General features: G+C 47.0%; 1 protein-coding gene across 1 annotated transcript in view; it reads right to left on the bottom strand.

The window, feature by feature from the left end:
* Positions 1-26,969, bottom strand: part of LOC138807632 (hepatoma-derived growth factor-related protein 2-like) — an 81,766-nt gene extending 54,797 nt beyond the window's left edge. The window contains exon 1 of the mRNA XM_069993408.1: positions 26,747-26,969. Within this exon, the coding sequence (XP_069849509.1) occupies positions 26,747-26,872 (126 nt within the window). The 5' untranslated portion in view covers positions 26,873-26,969. The remainder of the gene's footprint in view (positions 1-26,746) is intronic.
* Between the last annotated feature and the right edge of the window lie 226 nt (positions 26,970-27,195).

Genomic DNA, 27,195 nt, shown 5'->3' with positions numbered 1-27,195 from the left:
GGGTTTAGACCAGCGTGAGCCACAATCCTCTTACTTGGGCTTCATATTGCCAGCATCTGCCACCAGGCCGAAGAAATGGTTGATATGGAGTCTTACTAGCTTTTTAATGCAAGATCCCCTCATCTCCCTATGGTTACAGACTTGCGTCAGTACTTACCTGTGAATTTCACGGGGGGGGGGGGGGGGGGGAATCATGATGTGCTGAAATTAGAATAGAAATCAGAAAGAAAAAAAAAAGAAAAGAAAAAGGGCTGGGAATGTGGCTCAGTGGTAGAGTGCTTGCCTATTATCCAGGAAGCCCTGGGTTTGATTTCTTAGCACCACAAACACAGGAAAAATGGGAAGTGGTGCTGTGGCTCAAGTGGTAGAGTGCTAGCCTTGAGGAAAAGAAGCTCAGGGACAGTGCCCAGGGCCTGAGTTCAAGAAAGGAAGGAAGGAAGGAAGGGAGGAAAGGAGGGAAGGAGGGAAGGAAGGAGAGAGGAAGGGAGAGAGAGAGGGAGAGAGGGAGGGAGGGAGGGAGGGAGGGAGGGAGGGAGGGAGGGAAGGAGGGAGGGAGGGAGGGAGGGAGGGGAAAAGGAAAAGGCAAGGCTTTGCCAGTACCACAGCAGCCTTTGTTCTGGACTTATCAATGAACTGCCTTCCTGGGCCTTCAGCCATTACACTGAGCCAATCACCCCCTTTCTTCTGTCTCTCCTCTGCCTTCTTGTAACTGGGATTACCCCCTCCCCATCTCCTGCCTTTCTTTCTCCCAAATACAAAATGCCAACTAAATCGTTAGGTTAAGTGTATGGCATGCTTCCTTTCTGCATTTCACCACCATGGCTTCTGAAACACTTATTCTCTGCTTTCTTGTTTTCTTTTAAGCTCCTCAGAAGACCTACTCCACTACCTATTTTCAGTAAAAATGGTTAAAAACAACAAGAGGGCTGTTTCTTCTACAAACAGCCTTTTATTTCCAGTTCCTCCACTGCTGAAACAAAAGGAAGTCCTTTATTTAATTTATTTTTGCACATTGTGGGGCCTGAACTCTGGGTCTGGGCGCTGTCCCTCACCTCTTCCGCTCAAGCTAGTGCTCTAACACCTGAGCCACAGCGCCACTTCCGGCTTTTTTCTTTTTGCTTATGTGTTAGTGAGGAATCGAACCCAGGGCTTCAGGCATGCAAGGCAAGCGCTCTACCACTGAGCCACCTTCCCAGCCCCTCTTGTTCCAATTTTTAATTGGTCTTCTCATAAGTTTATTTCCCACCATCACTGATATCAGACATGCTCATCTGAAATGAGCAAAAGTACTACTTCATTACAGAAGGCAAGAGGAGGAAGAAGATAGCACAGGGCAAACAGCTGATCTACAGAGACAGTAAACACAGGGTAAACAAACAACAGGTATCACATCACAAGCATTCCTCTCCCTCTCACCCAAGGGCACCTTACCCCCATGTGGTAGAGGCTCAGGTCAGAAGCACTGTTATCGCCCTTACCCTATCTCCCCAACTCACTCCGTGTATTTCAGTGTGTCTCACTCCCTCCCTTCCCTCACCCTGTCTCCCCATGAATGAACACCACCATTTCTCCCTGCTATAGTTAAATGTGTTGGGAGCCTAGTCCCTAAATCCCTGTTTCAATGGTGTTTGAAGGCACTGAGAGGTAGGTGAGGTTGGGAGTTTGCACACAGAGACCTGGGCACACAGGTGTGCCAGCTTGGAGTCTGGGAGCTCCCCACCTCCACAGCCTGACGCCAAAGGCCGCCAAACGCTGTAAACTTGTGAGGTATCTTATTTACTAAAGCTTTAGAAAATAAACGTACTTACTACTTCATCCCCCACCTGTAAAACTGGGTGGGGAATGACCGGCTGGCCAGAGGGCAGATCAGGATTGAGAAACCAACTAGTCTGTGATGGGACAGACAGACACACGTGCTTCTGATGTGATTTTCTTCTGCTGTTCTGGGAAGTCTGCCAATATCTTGATCATTTTGTATGTTATAAATATCCAATGGCCCTTGCTTTATGATTGCCACCACTTGCAATAAGATTCCAGCTTGTCGTAGCTTACAAGGTCCTCATGATCTAGTATCCACAAATTTCTGGTTCCAATTCCTGCTATTTCCCTTGACTTACACCTGGACTCCCTTCTCAGTCCATTAAGTTGCTACACCTAAAATTATCCTGGCCTTCAAAACCTGTGCCCCTCACCCTAACCCCCTCCAGCATTTTGGAGATATTTGCATTATCACTCTCTTCCCTCAAAATTCTTCAGCCAACAGATATGGAATGCCATGTCGTTCAGATGCGTGAAGGCAAAGCTCACTGGGTTCACTGCTGTGCATAATACACTCAATGCAAATGTAAATGTACCCCAAAAAGACATTTGAATCTGAGAGCTACAGTCAGCCACGCAAGTATTAGAACTATTAAAGTTTACATTTTTCTTCCTTTTCTCATTTTTGCTACATAAACTCTCTCTTTATTTCTTCACAAGGAAAGCTACACACAGGACATGTACCAGATTAAAAGGGAAGCCCTAATGCCAGGCGCTGGTGTCTCATGCCTGTAATCCTAGCTACTCAGGAGGCTGAGATCTGAGGATCTCGGTTCAAAGCCAGCCCGGGCAGGAAAGACCGTGAGACTCCTATCTCCAAAAAACCACCAGAAAACCGGAAGTGGCACTGTAGCTCAAGTGGTAGAGCGCTCGCCTTGAGCTGAAGAGCTGAGGGACAGCATTCAGGCCCAGAGTTCAAGCCCGAGGACTGACAAAAAAAAAAAAAAAAAGCCCTAGAGTGTCAGGAGACAAGCATCAGACAACAACGTACTATGCACTGGAGAGCGTAAGGACAGACCTAGACTCAAGACAAATTTCAGTTCCATCATTTATATCATGTATGTCCTAAAGACAGTCATCATTTATCTGAGACAGTTTCCGTCTTTTCCTAAGAGTTCTGTGTCAGCCAAGCACCAGCTCACTCCTGTAATCTCAGCTATTCAGGAGGCTAGGAGCTGAGGATCATGATTCAAAGCCACCCCAGGGAAGCAAAGCCTCTGAGACTCCTATCTCCAGTTAACCATCAAAAAAGCAAATGGTAAAGTGCTAAAAAAAAAAAAAAAAGGTTCAGGGTCAGTACCTAGTCCCTGAGTTCAAGCCAAGACTGGCACAAAAGGAAGGAAGGAAGGAAGGAAGGAAGGAAGGAAGGAAGGAAGGAAGGAAGGAAGGAAGGAAGGAAGGAAGGAAGGAAGGGAGGAAGGAAAGAAGGGAGGGAGGGAGGGAGGGAGGGAAGGAGGGAGGGAGGGAGGGAGGGAGGGACTGGGTGGGAAGGAGGGAGAAAAGAAGGAAAAGAAGAGAAAAGGAAAGAAAAGAGAAAAGGAAAGAAAAGAGAAAAGAAAAGGGGCTGGGAAGGTGGCTCCATGGTAGAGCGCTTGCCTTGCATGCATGAGGCCCTGGGTTCGATTCCTCAGCACCACATAAACAGAAAAAACCAGAAGTGGCACTGTGGCTCAAGTGGTAGAGTGTTAGTTGTGAGCTGAAAAGCTGAGGGGCAGCGCCCAGGCCCAGAGTTCAGGCCCTGCAATGGACCAAAAATAAAAAAAGGGCAGGGGAAGATTTGCCAGACACTGGTGGCTCACGCTTGTCATCCTAGCTACTCAGGAGGCTGAGATCTGAGGATTGCAGTTCAAAGCCAGTCCAGGCAAGAAAGGTTTTTCTACCCATGAGACTCTAACCAACAACGAACCACCAGAAAACCAGAAGTGGTGCAATGGCTCAAATGGTAGAGCACTTGCCTTGAGCTGAAGAGCTCAGAGATAGTGCCCAGGCCCAGAATTCAAGACCCACAAACCAACAAAAAAAAAAAAAAAGAGAGGGGAGACTTTAAATTTTCAGGTAACTGGGCTGGGAAGGTGGCTTAGTGGTAGAGCACCGTGAGGCCCTGGGTTCAATTCCTCAGCACCACAGAAGGAGAAAATGCTGGAAGTGGGGCTGAGGTTCATGTGGTAGAGCGCTTGCCTTGAGCTGAAGAGCTGAGGGACAGTGCCCAGGCCCAGAGTTCAGGTCCCAGGAGCAACCAAAAAAAAATTTTTTTTTTCAGGTAATTGGCAAAAAAGAGTAAGTAACTGGGGGATTGGGTATGTAGCTCGGGACGAGCACTTGCCTGGCAAGTTCAGTCCTCAGCCTTTATTTTTTGTGGAGGGCGGAGGAGGGAGAGGGAACAGTAAGTAATTAGCTGTACTATAAAGGTGAGCATATGAGAACTTTTTTTGTGCCAACCATGAGGCTTGATTTAAAATATTTTAAAAGTCTCTTAGTGTTCAATTATTTCTATTGATCATGAACACTGTAACAACATCAAAAGAAAAGATACCTTGGTAAGTTAAAATGCACCCATAAGATGTCATATAAAAGCAAGCACTCAGGCTGGGAAGGTGGCTCAGTGGTAGAGCACTTGCCTTGCATGCATGAGGCCCTGGGTTCAATTCCTCAGCACCACATAAGCAGAAAAAAAAAGTCGAAAGTGGCGCGGTGTCTCAAGTGGTATTGCTACCCTTGAGCTGAGGGACAATGCCCAGGCCCAGAGTTCAGGCCCGCAACTGGACCCAAAAAAATTTTTTTTAAAAAAGCAAGCACTCCTGCTACAAACCTGTAATAACCTACCCCTGGAGAACAGAACGGAATACAAAGAAAGAATAAACCTCCATTTCCAGATCACAATGACTAAATACAAGAAAGAACCTTGTGGGGAAAAATAAGCCACACTACCTCGAGTGTGTGTGTTCTAGTAGAGTAATTACAGACCCAGTAAGCTGCAGTTTTAAAATGAAGGTTGAAACTGCAGTGGTAGATGAAAGGGGGCCTCTCCAACATTTGCTCTGGGTCCAACGACAGCAGTTGGCTGGAGTCTAAGTTATCCTGCAGGGCTGCAACAAAGGGACAGCCCCTCCAGACCCTGGGTGAGACAATGTGATAAAGGACTGCTCTGTCAAGGGACCCTGAGATGGAGATGTCTAGGAGCAGAAGGGGAATGTATCTAATTTAGGAGGCCTGGATGGAAGGGGAAATAGAGGAAGGCAGAGTGACTGACAGACAGGTGCACCATCTCCTTGTCACACAAACACCTGACCAGAAAACTTTAGGAGTAAACCCTGCAAAACCCCACATCACACAAACTGGAGCTTAATACTACCATGTCACAGGAGACCTAGTTTGGTCCCTCCCAAGTCACTTGGACTTTAAGGAAAACGTTTCCACCTTCCCAGACCTCTATTCTCTATCTCCAAGTCCAAACTTAAGAAACTACTGCTTGTCTGGCTAGGAAAGTGGCTCAGTGGTAGAGTGTGTGCCTTGTATGCATGAGGTCCTGGGTTCGATTCCTCAGCACCACATAAGCAGAAAAAGCCAAAAGTGGCGCTGTGGCTTTGAGCTGAAGAGCTGAGGGACAGTGCCCAGGCCCAGAGTTCAAGGCCCATGACTGACTGAAATAATAACAATAACAACAATAATAATAAATAATAATGCTCATTTGAGTTCTGGGGATGGAATTAAATACAAAGTCCCTTCCTTCCTTCAATGCCCCCAGCCCACTAAAGACTGCTGAGTCAGAACTGAGTCAAAGTACGGGAGCTCAAAGTTCATGCTCAAATTAAGGAAATATCCATTGCCATCGAGAGAGAGAAAGAGAGGGAGACAGACAGACAGACAGACAGACAGACAGAGAGACAGAGAGACAGACAAATGTTAAATCACATGGGAGGCCCATCATTTCAATTCCTCTTCCCAGCTGTCATTGTTTACACAACTCTTCCTAACAGAGGACTAACCCTGGCTGGCTCCACAGGACCTCTCTGCTGGGGAGCTTTACTGATGATGACACTCAGTCAACACAGACTATGAACTCATCAGTCAGCACATAAGGCATTTCCAATTGAAAAAAAAAATGTTATCAGAATTGACTGTGGTATAAATGCCAGCCTTGAAAACAGCTATCCAAAGAATAGTGAATCATTCATTATGCAGTCAGCATGTGATAAAAGAATAGTAAAGCAAGTTTACTAAAGCTGCATGTTCAGGAACAAGCAAGCAGCATGAAAGAGACCTTCATTAAGTCGGGCACGAGTGGCTCACGCCCACAATCTAGCTACTCAGGAGGCTGAGATCTTGAGGATTGTGGCTCAAAGCCAGCCCTGGCAAAAAAGCTCTGTGAAAGTCATTTCCACTAAACTACCAAAGAAGTGAGAAGTGGGGCTGTGGCTTAAGAGATAGAGCACTAGCCTTGAGCAAGAGCAGCTCAGGGACAGCGCTCAGGGCCTGTGTTCAAGCTGTACAACCAACCAAAATAAAGTATTATGTATTAAAGTTACTGTTATAAAATAATAATATGTTGTATTATTGTGCAGAAAACTTTAAAAGCCAAATTGACCTTTACCTGCAATTAAGTAAAATACGACAGAGTGAAAAAGCTAGAATTTACTTCGGGTGTACGGTTCCCTTTGAAGATTACTGTTAAAACTTATGCTCCCAGGCTGGGAAGGTGGCTCAGTGGTGGAGTCCTTGCCTCACACGCATGAGGCCCTGGGTTCAAATCCTCAGCACCACAGAAAAGAAAAAGGCCGGAAGTGGCACTGTGGCTCAAGAGATAGAGCGCTAGCTTTGAGCTGAAGAGCTCAGGGACAGCACCCAGGCCCAGAGTTCAAAGCCCCATAACCGACAAAAAAATAAAAAAAAAATAACTAACTAACTAAACTTATGCTCCGGCTTGATCTAAGTTATTACTGTAGGTTCTGAACATCAGATTTAATAACTACACACCAGCAAGGTATTTATACTCTAATGGCATGTGACAACCAGGAGAAAAAAGAAATCACTATTTTGCTGGATTGAGATGGATTAAGTTGTTAGTTTCTTGAGGGTGAAAAAGAGCTAATGAATCTATTATAGGGAGAACATATCTGTGGCCTTTCTAGAATTTTAATGGATTAAAAGAAAAATGAGGGCTGGGAAGTTAGCTCAGTGGTAGAGTGCTTGCCTTGCATGCCTGAGGCCCTGGGTTCAGTTCCTCAGCACCACATAAGCAAAAAGAAAAAAGCTGGAAGTGGTGCTGTGGCTCAAGTGGTAGAGCACTAGCCTTGAGCTGAAGAGCTGAGGGACAGCGCCCAGGCCGAGTTCAGACCCCACGACCGGACCCACCACAAAAAAAAAAAAAAAAAAAAAAAAAAAAGAAAAATGACCTCTCAGGCCAGCTCAGGCAGGAAAGTTAGATACTTGTCTCCAATTAAGCACCAAAACCCCCCCCCCCCCAGAAGTAGAGCTATGGCTCAAGTGGTAGAGGGCTAGCCTTGAGTGAAAAAGCTCAGGGACAGCACCTAGGCCCTGAGTTCAAGCCCCAGGACTGGCACCAAAGAAAACAGTGAGTTCCGGTTCATGAGCTGGCATTCCTAATCACAGAATCTCAGAACTTCAAGAGATTTTATTGTTCAACTAATCAAAGTCATCCGAAGCATAAGAGACTGCAAGAGACTAGCAAGCAGAAACGTAAGATCTGGTCTACAGTTTTGTCTTTTAAATTTTCAATTGGTTGTCTGATTTTGAAGGGAAAAAAAAAAACTTGGGGAAAGTTTATATAAAAAAAATGAGTCCTTCCCATCCCTTGAAGAATCAGTAAGCTCTAATTCTGATTCATGGTTGTTCATGATAAGATCCCACGGAGGCTAATGAGTGACTGGGTCTTTTAAAATGAAAATGTACACTCCATTTCACCAACTAATAATACATCGGGCCTACTCCCAAACTAGATCACCTATCCAGCTCTGTGGGTGAGTTTTCACATCCACAACTTCAATAATGGGAAGTCATCCTGAACTGTGCTCAGTATGTTCTTTTCAAGTTAAACAGGTATTCATACCCCTTTCTTCCCATATGGGCCCTCTCCTCCTCAAGCCCTCTCCCAAAACAGATACTTTCTTTCACCTGTAACATTAAGGAATAACACAACAGTCTTAAGATTGGACACTCAGCTGAGCGCCAGTGGCTCACACCTGAAATACTAACAACTAAGGAGGCCAAGATCTGAGGATCCTGGTTCAAAGCCAGCCCAGACAAAAAAGTCCATCAGACTCTTATCCTCAATTAACAAGTAAGAAGATGGAAGTGGAGGTGTGGCTCAAATTGTAGAGTGCCAGCCTTGCCAAGCAAGAGTGTGAGGCCCTGACTTGAAGCTCTAATACCAACACACGGTATCATGTAGGCGTGGGGATTTTTAATCCCGGGTATTAAAATCTGAAGCAGCAGCCTTGCCCAGAGAGCAGGCCAAGTAACAGGGAAGGCTAATCAATCAGAGCTTGAAGACAGGAGCTGGGGAGTGAGGGAAGAGGGAGCCGGCCAGAGACAACCAAATGTGATCAACTACCAGGGCTGAGAGTAAAATGACTGCTGGAGGATTGTGAAGAACAAGGGGCTAGGATACACATGCCAGATGAGGAAGGGAGGGAAGACATGCAGAAGGAGCAGGGAGCTCAGGTGCAGACAGGCAGGGTCACTTCTGGAGAAACCCACCTGCATGGTTTCTTGGGAAGGCTCTGCTACAGAACGTGAGCTGGGCGCTGGGGGCCTGGCAGTGGTCTGAGGATCACAGATCAAAGTCTGGCGGGGGGGGGGGGGGGGGGGGGGGGGCGGGGGGGGGGAGGGCCTCCAGAGCTCCTGGAGCTGGAGCCTGTCTGCATGTGTGGGGGGTGTGAGCGTGAGCATGGTAGGCAGGACAGATGTCTCCTTCATCCAGGAGGGTTTGTCTAGAAAGGAGGCAAGAGCTTTATAAAGCCCGGGATGTGAGTGAGACGCAGAGTGGCAAAGCACCTAAAATCAGAGCCTTACCTCCAATTAACTAGAAAAAAGCTAGTATGGAACTGTGGCTCAGTGGCAGAGTGCTCGCCTAGCATGTACGAAGCCCTGGGTTCAATTTCTCAGTACCACATACACAGAAAAAGCCAAAGGGGCGCTGTGGCTCAAGTGGTGTAGAGTGCTAAAAGAAGCTCGGGGGTGGGGGGAGCTGGGAAGGTGGCTCAGTGGAAGAGTAGCTTGCTTTGCATGCATGAGGCCCTGGGTTCGATTCCTCAGCACCGCATAAGCAAAAAGAAAAAAGCCAGAAGTGGTGCTGTGGCTCAAGTGGTAGAGCACTAGCCTTGAGCTGAAGAGCTGAGGGTCAGCACCCAGGCCCCATGACTGGACCCCAAAAAACAAACAAACAAACAAAGAAGCTCTGGGACAGTGCCCAGGCCCTGAGTTCAAACCTCAGGACTGGCAAAATTCAGTTAAGTTGTACCTTTAGCCAGGCATTATGACATTCGTCGGTAGTCCCAGCTATTCAAGAGCCAAACCAGAAGGGTCACTCCAACCTAGACATTCAAGTTGCCAGTCTAGCAGCATAGAAAGACTCCACATTCTGTAGGCACCAGTACAAGTGAGTACTAAATGAGTTAACTGACCATCATACTAGAATTCCTTATGTCCCAAATAAGAGACAATGTAGCCGGGCGCCAGTAGCTCACACCTGTAATCCTAGCTACTCAGGAGGCTGAGATCTGAGGATCACAGTTCAAAGCCAGCCTGGGCAGGAAAGTCTGTGAGGCTCTCATCTCCAATAAACCACTAGAAAACCGGAAGTGGCACTGTGGCTCAAGCTGTAGAGCGCTCGCCTTGAGCTGAGGAGCGCAGGGACAGTGCCCAAGCCCAGAGTTCAAGCCCCACAACCAACCAAAAAACCCAAAAAAAACTGTCAATAGGCACATTTCAGAAACTAAATATCAGGGGCTGGGAATGTAGCTTGGTAGGAGAATGTATACTTAATATGCAGAAGGCCTTGGGTTCCATTCCCAGCACTACAAAGAAGGGGGAGGGAGAGAAGGAGGGGATGTTACAAACTTAATCACATTGTTAAGATCCAATGGTGAGGCCCAGTACTTGTATTTTGCAGAAGCCAATGTTTACGCCTCCGCATTTAGTACTAGCCAACACTGGTGGTTCACATTTATAATCCAGTCTACTTGGAGGCTGAGATCTGAGGACGGAGCCAGTACCCAGCAGGCAGGCAAATACTGGTGACCGTTGCTAAATTAACCCGAAAAAGAGTGGGTATGTTTTGAGTGGCTGAGCACCAAACCAAAGCAATGAATCCACTGACAACCCAAAACTCCTAGCTACTTAGAGATAAGCGAATCTAGGTTCAAAGCTAGATCTAAGACTGGATCTCCAAATAGGGAGCAAAAGCTGGCTGTAGCTGGCGGTGGTAGAGTACCAGCCCAGTGGAGCAAGACCACCACCAGGCCAGTCTGGACCACAGCACTGCCATGCGACACACACCTGCATGTGCATGGGCCCTGCCTTCTCTACAGACTCAACCTAACCATAAACCTCTACTGATGTCTTGCTTTTGTTTTCTCAACATTGTTTTGTTCCTGCATCAGCCTTCACAACCTGCCACAACCTTGACAAGTTTCTAATGAACTTCTTTTTCAAGAGAAGGCTGTTTTAAATTTTGACATGTACTTAGCAGCGGTCTGGAATTTACAAGATAAATGGAGAGCCTAATGTCAGCCTTCAGATTTCCCTATCTTGTCTTACAGCTAACATTTCAAGTATGTGTTCGACGGTAATAATGACTTGCAGGGAAACCTACGCTCACATCCGACGTACATTGCATCACATCCTTGCACTCCGGGGAGCTCCAGATGGACCCTTACACTAGATTGGACAGCAGGGACTGATGGACTTGTTCCAAAGCATTAAGCCACCATCTGCAGCCTTTTGTTAATTCCCTCCATCTCATCTGTTCCATTCTGAAATCTTTTTATATACCCATTGCACCAGTAACCAAGATTTGTCCTGCACCTAGCTCCTTCCCATAAGGCAGAAATAAATATAATATTATTCTCAACTAAACAATGTTTTCACATTGTTCTTTAAATCCTAAAACATTACTCTGTATTTAACAGCAAAAGTACCATGCAAGGCACTTTAGAGTACAATACTCGGTCACTAATGACACAGGAACTTGTCATGAAACGGAGAGAAAATTATCATTTTAGGTCATCTTTGTTCTGCTGCTAGGCTTGGCTCTCTCCTGGTTCTATTCTCAATTCAAGCCACGATATGTTGTGTGAGCTGTACATTAAACCCAAATTATTTCTAACATCTTTTCCGTCTCTTACTGTCTGCCGGACTCCAGAACGTGTTGAAGTTGCCTGTACACAATAAAGAGCATTTAACGTCAAGTGAGAGTCCAGCAATGATGTCACTGTATGAGCAACCCCAGAGCTGGAGGCAGAGATGGGATGTAGGGCTACTCAATCCATTAGGACAACCTCAAGTTTTCACAGACTGCGTAGGCTACACCGTGAGATACTGTTTCAGATAAAATCAATCAATATATACAACCTGCAGTTCCTGGTGGTTTTTGTTGTTTTTCTGTGTATGCATGTGCACACCAGCACATACAGGCACACATGTGCATTATCAGTACTGGAGCTTGAACTCAGGTCAGGGCCTTTCACTCAGTTCTTTTGCTCACAACTGGCGTTCTACCACTTGAGACAAACCTCCACTTTAGGCTTTTTGCCTATTATTTGGAAATAGAACTCTCACAGATTTGTCTGCCTGGGCTGACTTGGAACCATAATCCTCAGATCTCAGCCTGCTGAGTAGCTAGGATTATAGGCAGGCATGAGTCACCAGGGCCCAGCTATTGCTTCTTGCTTTGAGACAAGGTCTCATTGCATGGACTAGAATTCACTATGTAGTAGCCTAGGTGAAGCTCATACTCACAACCCTCCTGCCTCAACTTCCCTACTAACTGCGCTGGGATCACAGACATATACCTACACCCACAGTGATCACAACTCTGCTTTTAGGAAATTATTTCTTTCAGTTGTTCATTCATTCATTCAGTCAGTCAGTAAATATTTTCTGAGCCATCGTACAGAGAAGATGACAAACAGATCCTGTGGATATAAGTGTGAAGGAGATAAGATCCCTGCTGATAGGACCCATATTATTAGAGAACCATTTTCGAGAGAAAACAGACAAACTGAAGAGAAAAAGCAGGAAGAAATGAGTTGGCAAAACAGGGAGAAGGTGAGATGTGAATGCTATTTTAAGCCTGGTGACCATAAATAAGAGATATCAGTAATGACTGAAGCTTACGGGTGGGAAATACTATTCTCTTCATTTACTTTTAATTTTTTATGGTGATGGGAGTGGGGATTGAATTCAAAGGCCTCATGCTTGCCAGGCAGGTACACTAGCTTCCACATCTCAGTCCTTTTTCATTTGTACTACTTATATCTGGTTCTTGCTTGCTGCCTGGTTTTGTACCTGGGCCCCAATAGTATTGCACTAACTGGGAGATGATGCATACCACCAACACGCAGCTTCTTCAGGTGAAGTAAGAAAGCTGGGTTGGATTCCTCAGCACCCCACACACAGAAAAAGCTGGATGTGGCACTGTGGCTCAAGTGGTAGAGAGCTAGCCTTGAGCAATTGCAGCTCAGGGACAGTGCTTAGGCCCTGAGTTCAAGCCCCAGGACTGGCGATGATGGTGATGATGGTGGTGGTGATGATGATGATGATGATGATGCAATTAGATTGTATAAATTGCTGGGAGCAGTTCTGGAGATTCACATTCTAACCAAACTCCAGACAGGAGTATTGTAGAACAGGGTTTCTCAAGCTCATCACTGCTGGCATCTGAGTCAGAGTTCTGTGTTTTGGAGGGCTGCCTTTATGGACTGTAAGATATCTGGCACTACCCCTGGCCTCTGCCATCAGCACACACAGACTTTTCCAGAGTGAGAAAAATACTCCTGCCTCTAGACGGTGCCAATCACCTTGTGTCTGTACTTCTGTCAGAAGAGACCTGGCTTCTCTGTATCTTGATAGCCCATCTATATGAAACAAAGGCTGGCTTATTTTATGTAAGGTCATCTTACACCCAGACAACTTCTGTTCTCAAAGCCCAGCCCAGATCTTGCTCAGCACATTATCTGTGCCTTTTACAGCTAGGGCCTTTCCCTTTCATCAATTACTAGCACCTGAAGGACTGTATGCAGTTTTACATTTGTATTATTTGTGGACTTATACTTCCTATGATGCTTCCCTTTAAACCGTATGAAACATCCCCCACATACACACAGCAGCCTGGGCAGCCAGCTAGGAAAGGGCACACAGCTCTGTACTTGTTTGTATGCCTGGTCCTTGGGCTTGAATTCAGGGCCTGTTGTCCTTCAGTTTTTGGTTTTTGTTTTTCTTTGTTTTTGTTTTTGGTCGGCCATGGGGCTTGAACTCTGGGCCTGGGCACTGCCCCTCAGCTCTTCAGCTCAAGGCTAGCACTCTACCACTTGAGCCACAGTGCCACTTATGGCTTTTTCTGTGTATGTGGTACTGAGGGATCAAACCTGGAGCTTCATTCATGCTAAGCAAGCACTCTACCACTAGGTCACATTCCCAGCCCTGTCCTTGAGCTTTTTGTGCTCAAGGCTAGTGCTGCTCTACCACTTGAGCCACAGCTCCACTCCCGGCTTGTTCTGGTAGTTAACTGGAGATAAGAGTCTCATGGATTTTCCTGCCCCGGCTGGCTTCAGGAAGGGGACCCTACAATTGAACTCTTCAGTCTGCCAAAATGCTAACTACGTAGGAAATGGAACTAATTCAGCTGTTTCTGGTGGTTTTTTGGGAAAAGAAAAAGTTCAACACCCTCCCAAACTTGCTCCCAGAGTTCTTTCCAAAGAGAAGTTTTAGCCCTCGCCTCCTTTCCTCTGGTGCCACAGGACTCAAATACCCTTCTGCAAGTCATCTTTGACCTTCAATGCCCAATGGCTGTTTTCCACTGTCTTTCTCCTGTGTCTGGATTATTACTCAGCAATATCAATCCTGTGACGGGGAGCAGAATCACTTTTTTTTTTTTTAGTCGGTCGTGGGGCTTGAACTCTGGTCCTGGGCGCTGTCCCTACGTTTTTCAGCTCAAGGCAAGCACTCTACCGCTTGAGCCACAGCACCACTTCCAGTTTTCTAGTGGTTTATTGGAGATAAGAGTCTCATGGACTTTCCTGCCTGACTTTCCTGCCTGGCCGTGATCCTCAGATCTCAGCCTCCTAAGTAGCTAGAATTACAGGCATGAGACACCGGAGCCTAGCAGAATCGCTCTTATCTGAATACTCTACTGACTTCCATCACTAAGCCACCACACCTACCTGGAGCTTAGGGGTAGAGGAGAATCTGCAGTGATTACTGACATTTTATTATTTGCAGCCAGAAAAATCATACTTGATACACTTCTGAGTTCAATGTGCACAGGGTCGATCATCTAGTTCTACCCAGTGTTTCAATGGCAAATGACCTTTCCCACTATGACGATCTTCTTTCACTCTGTTCTGGCCCAGCAACCAGTGCTAGATTTAACATACACACAGGGCACACAAGAGTTCTTAGCCTAGAACTTTAAAAGTTTTCCCACTACCTGAAGAAAGATGACTAACAGTGAGCTGATATGCAAGGCTTACTGCAGCAATGCCTCTGTGGTCTCTCTCTCTCGACCTTTTTTTCTACCGGTCTGTATAAGGAAATAACTCTGATCCGGCCAGCTTTGCTAACTTGAACTCCTGAGTCCCGGAAGCTCTTCACTCATCATCATTGCCTCCCCCTGAGCTACTGGTTGCTTTATAGATATAACATGGGTTTTCTACTATATTGTAACAGATCCTTCTTGATAAATTTCCCAAGGCAACGGTAATAATCCATACAACTTCAGCATTAATAATGAAAAGAATGGAAAAGAGAAAGATTTTTTTTGGGGGGGGTCCGGTTGTGGGGCCTGAACTCTGGGCCTGGGCGCTGTCCCTCAGCTCTTCAGCTCAAGGCTAGCGCTCTACCACTTGAGCCACAGTGCCACTTCCGGCTTTTTTCTTTTTGCTTATGTGGTGCTGAGGAATCAAATCCATGGCCTCATGCATTGCAAGACAAGCACTCTACCACTGAGCCACCTTCCCAGCCCAAGAAAAAGATTTTTTAATTCCATTTTTACTTTAAAAAGCTGCATATTGGCTGGGAATGTGGCTCAGTGGTTAGAGTGCTTGCATACCATGCATGAAGCCTGGGGTTTGATTCCTCAGTACCACATACACAGAAAAAGCTGGAAGTGGTGCTATGGCTCAAGTGGTAGAGAGTTAGCCTTGAGCAAAAAAAAAAAAAGCTCAGGGACAGTGCCCAGGCCCTCAAGTCAAGCCCCAGAACTGACCAAAAAAGTTGCATATTACAGAAATGGAAGTACAGGAATAAAGATGGGATCTATCCATCACTAATGTGAAAACTCCAGTCAGGAGGCTGTCAAGTAGATCCTTTTCCCAACTTATCCCAGCATGATGCAAGCTGGTCTGTGTGCCATTTGTAACACACGGGGATTGAGAAGAAAGGTCAGAAACAATAGATAAAAATCAGTACATGTGTAAGATATTCACTCAAATCTATATCAGTCTAGGAGTGGGAAACTTCTCATTATGGCAACCTGAGAAATCTTTGAACACCTTTCCCTCCATAAAGGTGTACCAAACGACTCCAGGAAATAAAAAAATTCTTATCCATATGTAGGATTATTTACAAACAATCTTTCGGGAAAAGAGAACACACAATAAAAATGGAAGAAAGGATTTAAAGTAGATCTGTTAATTTAACGGACTTTGTCAAGCAAATCCACCATCCCTGGTGTGCTATTTATTGTGCCTAATAGAACTAACACTCAGGGAAAAAGTAGTCATTAAAAAGGACTGGTCAGAAGGGGGAAAACACAGCAAACAAGCCAGCTTTAAAAGTTTCTCAGTTATAAGTGAGTTACTCTGAGGGAATTATCTGGAGGTGACTTTAAAGTTTAACATTAAAATATGAAGAAAGGATCATCATGGCCCCATCACTCCCCTATTTTCACTTTTTTTGGGGGGTGGGGGGATGTTATGGATGGACGGAGGGGCATGAAAGACCAGGCGCAGTCTGCTATCATGTTAGGTTCAGGTTACCTACTGCCAAGTCACACAATTACTCCAGAAAACCTGCCTAAGGAATGCGGGCTGCCTGTCAAGGTTACAAGCTGTCCACTGCAGTGTAAGATATACAAGAAAATGACACCATGTAAATCTCATAAAGGTCGCATGGTATCAGGAACTTTAAATGAGAAAATAAATACTATCCTCCATCTAGTTTTGTATACTAATTTCAAGTCAGCATACATAAATACCACACAGCACACAAGAGCATTACTGTAAGGGGTCACTTGCTCTGTTAAGAAAACACTGCTTTTGGCTGTGAAAGTAACTGATTTCACACAAATTCTAGGATTTTAGCACCTTAATGCAGGCCAGAACTCTACCCCTCCTCCACCAACCCCAGAGCAAGTCCCAGGACATCAGGAGAAGAACACAAAAATGGAGTGAAGAGAAAACAAAGGCAGGGGGTTCAGGACTTAACCCCAGCTGAGAGAGAGAGAACATCATTGTGGCTCAGAGGGCGAATGCTTGCCTGGCAGTTACAAGACCCTGGATTCAATACTCATCTGTAAGGACCAAATGAAATAGCCCAGACAAGACTAGGTGATAGGTGCTTCCAGAAAAGACAAGAGCAACGGGTAAGAGGAAAACACTGCCTTGATGTTCTGTAATATGTTCCCTCAAGAAGCTCAAACTCTTCGCACAAGTACACTAGGCTGCCTAGGTCACCACCACAATGCCATCCTCTCTAGAAACCATCTACCCATGGTAGATACCACCTTGGTATCTTTGCCTGGAAACCCATTGACATTCAAGAAATCATGAATGATTATTAGAGTTCTGTCATTTTGAAACTGATGGGAAAATGAATGTGTTATGTGTCCGGAACACATATTATCACCACCATCACATGTGCACATGCATGCGCGCGCACACTCTCTCTCTCTCTCTCTCTCTCCCTCTCTCTCTCTCTCTCTCCAACTCAAGTCCTGAACTTTTGACCTGGTTGCAGCTGAGCTGAGCCCCCTCCCGGGTCCACCAGGGCACCTGCTCCAGGGCTGACAAGAGTGCTGGCAGGCAATGGCCGCAAGGCTACAACAGCACAAAGCAGCCAGCCTGCAGCAGAGGCCTTTATAGAAAGAGCCAGGCAGCTTCACATCTCCCTCCCTACTGCTCCAAAACATGCTTCTTTAATGATTCCCCAAGAAAGGAATAAAACCTAACATCTGTTTCCCAGGTTTACTGACCTGTACAACCGCTGACAGCATGCAAATCTGGAAGCCTCGCAACTTCCTTCAATTTCTCTAAATGTGAATACTGAAGAGTTTGAATGGGAGGGAGGGGATCACTGTTTTGTGGTGTAGAGCCAGGGACACTCCTCGGTGTGCACCAGTCCCCCACCCCCAAGGACATCTCATGTTGGCATCTGGGGATGTAAATTACAGGGATGTAAATTCTGTCTTGCTTAATTTTGTGGAACACTATCAGGACAGCCTAAAATACAACTGGGCGGCTCAGTACAAGCAACCATCTGCCCTATGACCAGGTGAGGCTCAGGGCTAGATTCCTGGTGTGCTAAGGGTCCAGAATGAGGACTGGCCAAGCACAAGAAACACGCATGTGCAGCGCAGAGACGCGAGGGTGGGAGGGCGCCGCCAGGCAACTGGGTTTCCATCTAGCTGTGTGACACCCTTTCTTTCAGGGCTCCCATAGCACATGCACCATTCTGCCACATGCCCTGTCCCTGAGCTCACTCTGAAAAGGAACCACAACTGGACTGCAGGTCATCTCTCTGCCATTGAGTCTGGGTTTCAGATGGCTCATCCGTGCAAGAATTTTATGTTAGATGAACTCTAGGTATTTCACAGACCCAAAATTCCGTGATTTTAGGAGTGTTTTTGAGCATGCATAACAAGCATGGTGGCGAACCCTGGTCAGGATCTGTACCACCAAGTAACGATCTACCAAATGAAACCTACAAATCCATCCTCGGCGCATCTGAACTAGGGATTTCTTCTTTCTGTTCAATGTCCAAATTACTTTTAAAATAGCTTCTGAGGCTTAAAGATTAACCTTTCCCTCAATTAGACCTAAAATTGTGAGGAATTCTGGAGGATAAATGTCTTAAAACTATCTTTTGCCCTTCTTTCACTCTTCTTTGTTCTGTTGTATTTGAGATCCTCGTACATAGAACCACAAATAAAACCCAGGTCTAGTTTGTGGCTTGCCTATCCTCCATGCTGCAACCTCATGTATGAAACTGAGACCTCTTCAGAGAGCGGTGTCACCCACCCTCATATATTTTCATTTTTCACTGGGTGCTGTTCATTGCTTTTTTGTTGTTCCGTCTTCATATTAGCCTCTAGCAAACACTAGTCCACATCTGTCGAAAACATGGGCTCAGTGTCTTTCTCAGTAGTTCTTACTGTTAAAAGAGCAATGGTCTAGGCCGAGGAGGTGGCTCAGTGGTAGAGTGCCTGCCTAGCATGCATGAAGCCCTGGGTTTGATTTCTCAGTACCACATACACAGAAAAGGCCAAAAATGGCTCTGTGTCTCAAGTAGCAGAGAGCGGCTCAGGGACAGAGCCCAGGCCCTGAGATCAAGGCCTAGGACTGGCAAAAAAAAAAAAAAAAAAAAAGGAACAGGCTCAGGATCTTTGTGATTCTTTCCTCAGCAATGCTATTTGGGGCCAGATACACCTTTTAGTGAGGAGCAGCACCATAAATTAAACTACAGTGACTAAGGGATGGGCCTCGCTCTGTGTGCCCGGCTGGGCTTTATTTCTTACAACCCGTTGACAGACTTCATCCAGGATTTACTGATTTGCTTATTATCTGGCTCACTCCACGAAAAAGAAGGCAGTTATTTTTGTGTTGTGTTTACAAGTTTCACACCAGCACCTACTCGACCTGCCTAACACACAAAGGATGCTTTATAAATATTTGCTGAAAGAAACATCAACTCTCCCCGCTATAATCCTAGCTACTCAGGAGTCAGAGGTCTGAAGATCACAGTTCAAAGCCAGCCCAGGCAGGGAAGTCCATGAGACTTTTATTTTTGCCAGTCCTGGGACTTGAACTCAGGGTCTGGACACTGTCCCTGAACTTCTTTGGCACAAGGCTAGCGCTCTACCACTTAAGCCACAGAACCACTTCCAGCTTTTCTGTGTGTGGTACTGAGGAGGTGAACCAGGGCTTCATGCATGCTGGGCGAGCACTGTACCACTAAGCCACATTCCCAGCCCCTCCATGAAACTCTGATCTCCAAGGAACCACCAGAAAACCTGAAGTGGTGCTGTGGCTCAAGTGGTAAAAAATGCTCACCTTGAGCTGAAGAGCTCAGAGACAGTGCCCCAGGTCCTGAGTTCAAGCCCCAAGACTAACCACCACAACAACAACCAAAGAAATAGGAACTCAGCTGGATGCTGGTGGCTCATGCTTATCATCCTAGTTATTCAGAAATCTAAGAACTGAGGATGGCAGTTCAAAGCTAGCCTCAGGCAGGAGAGTCCAGGAGTCCTTTTTTTTAAAAATCAATTGTGAAGCTTCTAAACTCTGGGCCTCCCACACTGTCTTGATCTTTTTTGCCTAAGGCTAGAGCTCTACCATTCTGGTTTTCTGGTGGTTCACTGGAGGTAAGAGTCTCCCAGACTTTCCTGCCTGGGCTAGTTTCAAACTTTGATCCTCAGATCTTAACCTCCTGAGTATTACAGGTGTGAGCCACTAGCACCTTGTGGAAGATAGCTAGCCTTGAGCAAATGAGCTCAGGGATAGGGGGACAGGAGAGAGGGGAGGGGTCAGGGAGATGAGGGGAGGGAGAGATGAGGGGAGGGGAGGGAGGAAGAGAATGAGAGAGAATGAGAGAGAGAGAGAGAGAGAGAGAGAGAGAGAGACAGAGAGACAGAGAGACAGAGAGAGAGAGAGCCCATGCAAGAGAGAGAAGAAAAGAAGAAACATGATCTTGCCCCTGTACTCAGTTTCAGTAGAAGGCTTAAAAAAGATCTTCTGGCCAGGTACTGGTGGCTCATGCCTATAATCCTAGCTACCCATGAGGCTAAGGCCTGAGAATAATGGTTCAAAGCCAGCCAGGACAGGGAAGTCTGTGAGACCCATCTCCAATTAACTACCAAAAACCATGAAGTAGAGCTGTGCTCAAGTGGTGGCGTGCCAGCTGTGGCCAAAGACTAAGGGACAGTGCTCAAGCTCCAGTACCAGCATACACAAAAGAACAAAGGAAAGAAAGGGAAGAGAGGGGGAGAGAGGAAGGAAGGGAAGGAGGGAGGGAGGGAAGAGAGAGGGAGGGGAAAGAGGAAAGAGAGGAGAAAGACAGAGACAAGACAGGACAGGACACCTGGGCTCTGGTAGTTCATGCCTGCAATCCTAGCTACAAAGCAGGCTGAGATCTGAGGATCATAGTTCAAAGTCAGCCCAGGCAGGAAAGTCTGTGAGGCTCAGGTGTTACAGCACCAGCCTTGAGCAAGAAAAGCTCAAAGATAGTACCCAGCACCAATACAAAAACAAAGGCCAGTATGTTTCAATTAAAATAGTTTCCTGGGAGTGTAGTTCAACAGTACAACACCTGCCTGTCTAGTACACTAGAGACCTTCTTTCTTGATCCCTAGTCCTGCCAGGAAAAAAAAAAAATACATGTTTCCTCACTCAGTCCACTACATCTAGTCATCATGAAATGAATACCCTAATCAGGGCTAACTTATTATTTCCTGTAGTTGAGGCCTCTTAAACCTTTGATTGAAGAACCTCCTTCAGAATTGATTAAAATGTTAAACCACAAACACACTGCCAGCAGATTGTGTATAAGTATACAAACTCAAAAATCTACCACCCATCCTTTGGCACCATGTTTAGGAACTGTTGATTGTATTTTTAAGTTCCTCCTAACCTTTAGTCTTTTGGGGGGGGGGAAGGGAGGAGCCAGGTTGGGGCTTGAACTCAAGAGCCTGGGCACTGTCCCTGAGCAGCTTTTGCTCTCTACCACTTGAGCCACAACACTACTTCTGGCTTTTTCTGTGTATGTGGAACTGAGGAGTGGAACCTAGAACTTCATGCACACTAGGCAAGCACTCTACCACTTAGCCACATTCAGTACTTATTTTAATGTGTAAATTCATGGCTTGTGCTCCCAGTAAGGAGTTAATCCAAGGAAACACCAAGTATAACATTCAAGACTCAGCATATTATACCCAGGTGATCATGCGGGTTAGGTAAGGGACTTTAAACCACATAAAACCACAATCAGAGCCCAACACCAACCAGTGACTCACAAATATAACCCTTAGTTACTCAAGAAGCTGCCGGCTGAGAATCAAGGTTACAAGCTAACCAGACACACCAGCAGAAAAGTTCAAGAGACTTTTATCTCCAATTCACCAGCTCCACAGATAGAAAGCCAGCCATGAACAAAAAAGCCTAGTAAGATTCAAGGCCCAGACTTCAAGCCACAGTACTAACCAAAAAAGAAGAAAGAACTAGAAAGAGACACAGCAAAGCTAAAGATTAGGTTCTCAAAGGCAAGAAGCTCATTAAAAGATACAAGAAAGCAATCAATTAATTTTCATTATCCTGCTACCATAAGAACTACATAAATGATTCTACATGAACATTTCCAGTTCCCTCGGATCAGACCACTGAAAAATCTCCCTTATCAAGTAAGGCACTAGTTTCTGAGAAGACTACTTGGTTAGGGGAAAGTGCTAAATCTCTGAAGAAGAGACCAATTAACTTTTCTCTTTGGAGTCAACAAAACTTAGCCAACCTAACCACTAAAATATTAAGCAATTACATGCTAGATTAAATAGAATACAAGCTGGGCAACAAGCTAGGTGGCTCACGCCTATAATCCTAGCTCCTCAGAAGAATGAGATTTGAGGATCACAGTTTGAAGCCAGCCTAAGCAGAGAAGTCTATGCAACTCTTATCACCAATTAACCACCCCAAAATCAGAAGTAGAGCTGTGGCTCAAAGTGGTAGAGCACTAGCTTTGAGCACAAAAGCTCAGGGATAGCACCCAAGCCCCATGAACAAAAAATAAACAAACAATTGTGGCTCTGAGCTACTTTTTTCTTTTTCTGGTCGGTCTTGGGGCTTGAATTCTGGGCATGGGCGCTGTCCCTCAGCTCTTTAGCTCTAGCCAGCGCTCTACCACTTGTTCCACAGTTCCAGTTTTCTGGTGGTACACTGAAGGTAAGAGTCTCAGGGACTATCATGCCAGGACTGTCTTTGAATCGACATCCACAAATCTCAGCCTCCAGAGTAGCTAGGATTACAGACATGAACCACCAGCACCCTGCTCTGAACTACTTATTAACTGCCAATCTTCTGACAGGACAGTTATGAGCCTAACTAATATTATCTACTTCTATATAAAGCACATAGTAGGTACTTAATGATGCCAATGATTTAATTCAGTGTCACTAATCCACTGTCTTAACCACCCGAATACTTCAGTCTCCTCTGAAAAAATCCCTACTATATGACACAAATACATTGTGAATATATTTAGAAACTTATAAATATGCAATAAGCTACAATGTTACAAGTTCTTAATCTCATGGCTGATAGTGGGTTATTTCAAATTTTTACGTTTTTTTGCTATAATATTCAAGCTTTATATATAATTTTATGCAATTGTATGTGTGCCCATACTGGGACTTGAACTCAAGGCCCAGGCAATTATCCCTAACCTTCTTTTGCTTGAGGTCAGGACTCTTTATTACTTGAGTCGAAGCTCTACTTCTAGCCTCTGCCCCCCTTTTCTAAAATAGTTTATTGGAGATAAGAGTTGCACGGACTTTCTACCCCAGCTGGCTTTGAATCACTATCCTCAGATCTTGGCCTCTTGAGTAGCTAGGATTACAGGCGTGAGCCACTACCACCTGGCAATTTTATGTTATTATTTTTTAAACCACAGTTAAACAATGTAAAGGATCATTAACCGCACACTCACAGATTTCTGGACTGATGATTACAAACACTTTATTTAGGGCACAGAAACATTGAAGTCCTTAGATATATCTCCAAGCCAGGTGCTGGTGGCTCACGCCTGTAATCTTAGCTATTTAGGAGGCTGAGATCTGAGGATCACAGTTCAAAGCCAACCTGAGCAGAAAAGTCTCTGAGACTCTTATCTCCAATTAACCACCAGAAAACAGTAAGTGGTGCTGTGGCTCAATGTGGTAGAGCGCTAGCCTTTAACACAGGGGCAGCACCCAGTCCCACAGTTCAAAGCCCCATGATCAACCAAAAAAAAAAAAAAATCTCCAAATGATAAGAGGCTAAGGAGTTTAATGGTAGAAGCCTTGCTAGCATGAGACCATGTGTCCAATCTCCCAGCTCCCAGCACCAGGAAAAAAAAAAAGTATGTTGCCTTTCCTGAAGAAATCCTCTATATTCAAGGCTGAAGTAAAAATATTTTTAGCATGCCAATATAAAAACATCAGCCCTTCAGGGCTGGGAAGGTGGCTCAGTGGTAGAGCGCTTGCCTTGCATGCCTGAGGCCCTGGGTTCTATTCCTCAGCACCACATAAGCAAAAAGAAAAAAGCCGGGAGTGGCACTGTGGCTCAAGTGGTAGAGCGCTAGCCTTGAGCTGAAGAGCTGAGGGACAGCACCTAGGCCCAGAGTTCAGGCCCCACGACCGGACCCCCAAAAAAAAAAAAAAAAAGAATCCTTGAGGATTCTACAAATCCAAATGTTCAGCCAGGTGGTGATCAAGAGTTAAAAAGAGAGGAAGAGATCTGTCCCACAGGTGAAAACTGGCTTCCTTTAAAATAAAATAAAACAAAACAAAACACAGGCTGGGAAGTTGGCTCAGTGGTAGAGCGCTTGCCTACCATGCATGAAGCCCTGGGTTCAACTCCTCGGTTCCACATACACAGGAAAAGCCAGAAGTGGCGCTGTGGCTCCAGTGGTAGACTCTTTTCTCCTATAACCATGCCAGGCTGGCATGTTAGCTACTCTGGAGGCTGAGATCTGAGGATTCTGGTTAAAAGCTAATCAGGGCATGAAAAAGTCTGTAGGACTCTTACCTCCAATTAACCACCAAAAAGCCTGAAGGTGAGCCTTGACTCAAGTGGCAGAGTGCTAGCCTTGAGCACAAAAGTTCAGGGACAGCACCAAGGCCCTGAATTCAAACCACAAGAATGACACCAAAAAAATTTTAAAGCCAGCCTGGAGGCAGAGCTCAAATGTTGGAGCTCCAGCAGTGAGCAAGGAAATTGAGAGGCTGTGAGTTCAAGCCCCCATTAGAGAAGAAATGATATCCAACTTCTACCTGGTATTATTCACCATTTCTATCTTTTTTTTTTTTTTTTGGGGGGGGGTCTGGTCGTGGGGCCTGAACTCTGGGCCTGGCTGCTGTCCCTCAGCTCTTCAGCTCAAGGCTAGCGCTCTACCACTTGAGCCACAGCACCACTTTGGCTTTTTTCTTTTTGCTTATGTGGTGCTGAGGAATCGAACCCAGGGCCTCAGGCATGCAAGGCAAGTGCTCTACCACTGAGCCACCTTCCCAGCCCACCATTTCTATCTTTTCAAGTTGCTGTACATTACCACTGTAGGGCCTAGGACCTAACCTAGGAATCTTTTCTTTTTTTCTTTGCCAGTTCTGGGCTTGAACTCAGGGCCTGAGCACTGTCCCTGAGCTTCTTTTTGCTCAAGACTTAGCACTCTACCATTTGAGCCAAAGCACCACTTCCGGCTTTTTCTGTTTTATGTGGTGCTGAAGAATTGAACACAGGACTTCATGTATTCTAGGCAAGCACTCTACTACTAAACCACATTCCCAGCCAGATTTTTTTTCTTAAACAGTCAGGCCAATAAACTATTTGATATTTTTTAATTACCTAAGAAAAATGAAAATCAATTATACTGAATCAAAACTGATTAGTGTCCTCAGTTCTTCACAGTTGAGTCAAGTTTGGTAGACAACTAATTCAACATTTCTCAACTTTTGAAAATTTTTTTTTTACTTAAAACATAGCCATATCGCCCATCATCCTAGCTCCTCACGTGGCTGAGATCTGAGGATCATGGTTTGAAGCAGCCTGCTCAGAAAAGTCTGTGAGAAGAGTCTTATCTCCAATAAATACCAAAAGTCAGAAATGGAGCTGTGGCTTAGGGGTAGAATACAAGCCTTGAGCCCCCCCCCAAAAAAGCAGCAGCTCAGGGGTGTGCGTACACATGCACACGTGCACACACGTACACGCACACACACAAAGGGGGGCATATCAAAATAAATACACATGATCTACGATAGAGATACAAGAACCAGAGCGTTAAGTAAGTAGGTTACCTAACGTCTCCAAAGAAAAAGATGTGTGAAGAATACTTACAGGGCGTACATGTTGGAATCTAAATAGGTATCTGAGGTGTTTTTCAAATTGCATATATTTTAAGTGAAAAGAAAAAAGTTATTCCCAAGGAAGACTAGAATTAGAAGACAGTCACTTCGGGTGTCTGCACCAGTCACTGTGTAAGCTACAATCACTTCTCATTTCTCCTTTAAATATACTTGACCTCTTCAAACAATCTGCGTTTCTCTTTAGGAAGTGAGCCCGCTAAAACTCAGAAGCCACACACGTGTAGGACCCAGGACAAATCATTCCCAGGCTGCTGGGAGCATGGCTGTCTTCAGGCTGAAATGAGCCGACCTCTCCTTTTCCATCCACAAAATGGGGTAAACGGGGGACCCGGGGACCCGGGCCGTTTCCCCCCAAAGGCTCTCCTGACGCAGCGTCCTCGCCAAGGTCCCTTGGAGCCCAAGGAGGGGGTACTGGGTGCTGGGCCCGGAGGCCTCCACGGAGAGACGCAGCCCTGATTCGCTGGCCGTCGTCGGGGTGTTTTTTTTTCTGCTGACCCACTAAGGAAATTCAGAACATTCGGGAGTAACTGTCAGAAAACCAACCAACCAACCATTCAACCATCCATCCATCCAACCATCCATCCCTCCTGCGGACTTCAGGCTCGCGAGCCTCGGCTGCCCGGATTCTAGTGATGGGGCTCCCACCGAGAAGAGGGAAAGTCGTTAGGTACCACAGCCCCCTTCCCCTCTCCCCCTCCTTCCTCCTCCTCCCCCTCTTCTTCCTCCCCCCCCTTCCCCCTCCGCTAGAGGCAGCCCGCATCGCATTGTCCCGCGCTCCGCGGGAGCTCCAGCCGCTGGCGCCTGGAACCCCGCTTCTCCCGGCCGGAGCTCGCCTCCCCGGCCCCGGGAGCGCGGCTTCCCACGCCGGGCCGGGCGCAGAGCCGGGGGGGGGGGGGGAGGGGGAAACATCAACACAACAACATCAACAACACAACAACAGGACAACACAACAACCACCACAACACAAAAGCCGTGCAAGTTTCCAGCCCCGCGCCCTCCCCACCGACCCCCCCCCCCCGGGGCCGGACTGGGCCGGGCGCGGCGGGAAGACGTGGCGCCAGACTTTCCCCGAGGCCCCGGGAGCCCCCCCCCCCCGTCCGGAGTTGGCGGCTGGGCGCCGCCGCCTCGCTGGGGAGGGACGAGCTCCCGGCGGCCCTGGCCCGGCCCCGAGGAAGCTCGCGGCGCCTCCCGCCCGCCCGCCAGGCTCCCTGGCGGCCCTGACAAAAGCAAGCTCGACCCCTGACCGCAAGCGGGCGCCCCGCCAGACGTACCGGCGGTACGGGGAGCGCCGCCCGGACTCGCCGGCGGCCCCGGCCCCGGCCCCCTCCCTCACGACACCGTCCTGACCTCCAGCCCGGCCCCGCCGCTCACCTCGATCTCGAAGTCCGGCAGGCAGCAGGCGGTGCAGAAGAGCGAGCAGAAGTGCGCGATGGCCGGCACCTCCCACCAGGAGCGGAGCTCGCCCAGCCCCGTGGCGCCGCGCTCCTCCGGGCACATTGCCGCGCCAGCCCACGCCCGCTCGCTCGCTCGCTCGGCGGCCGGGCGGGCGCCGCGGCTGGGCCGGTCGAGCCCGCGCGCCGCCGGCTCCGGCTCCTGCCCCGCGGCGGCGCCTCAGCGCCTCGCGCCGGCTCCCGCCGCGGCGCCCGCGGCTCCGTGCGACCTGTGGCTGAGGTGCGCGGCTCGGCTGGCCGGGGGGTGCGGGCGGCGGCGACGGCGGCGGGGCCGAGTCTTCGAGGCAGCCGCGGCTTGGGCTGTCGGCAGGGTCCGCGCTCGCCCTGTCCCGCGGCGGCGCTGCGGCCGCCCCTGGTCCCCCGCACAAC

The sequence above is a fragment of the Dipodomys merriami genome, unplaced genomic scaffold (genome assembly GCF_024711535.1).
Source record: "Dipodomys merriami isolate MVZ:Mamm:240054 unplaced genomic scaffold, mDipMer1.0.p SCAF_1017, whole genome shotgun sequence".
Lineage (NCBI taxonomy): Eukaryota > Metazoa > Chordata > Mammalia > Rodentia > Heteromyidae > Dipodomys > Dipodomys merriami.
Note: the sequence above shows the minus strand (reverse complement) of the source record. Positions and strands in the feature narration are given on the sequence as shown.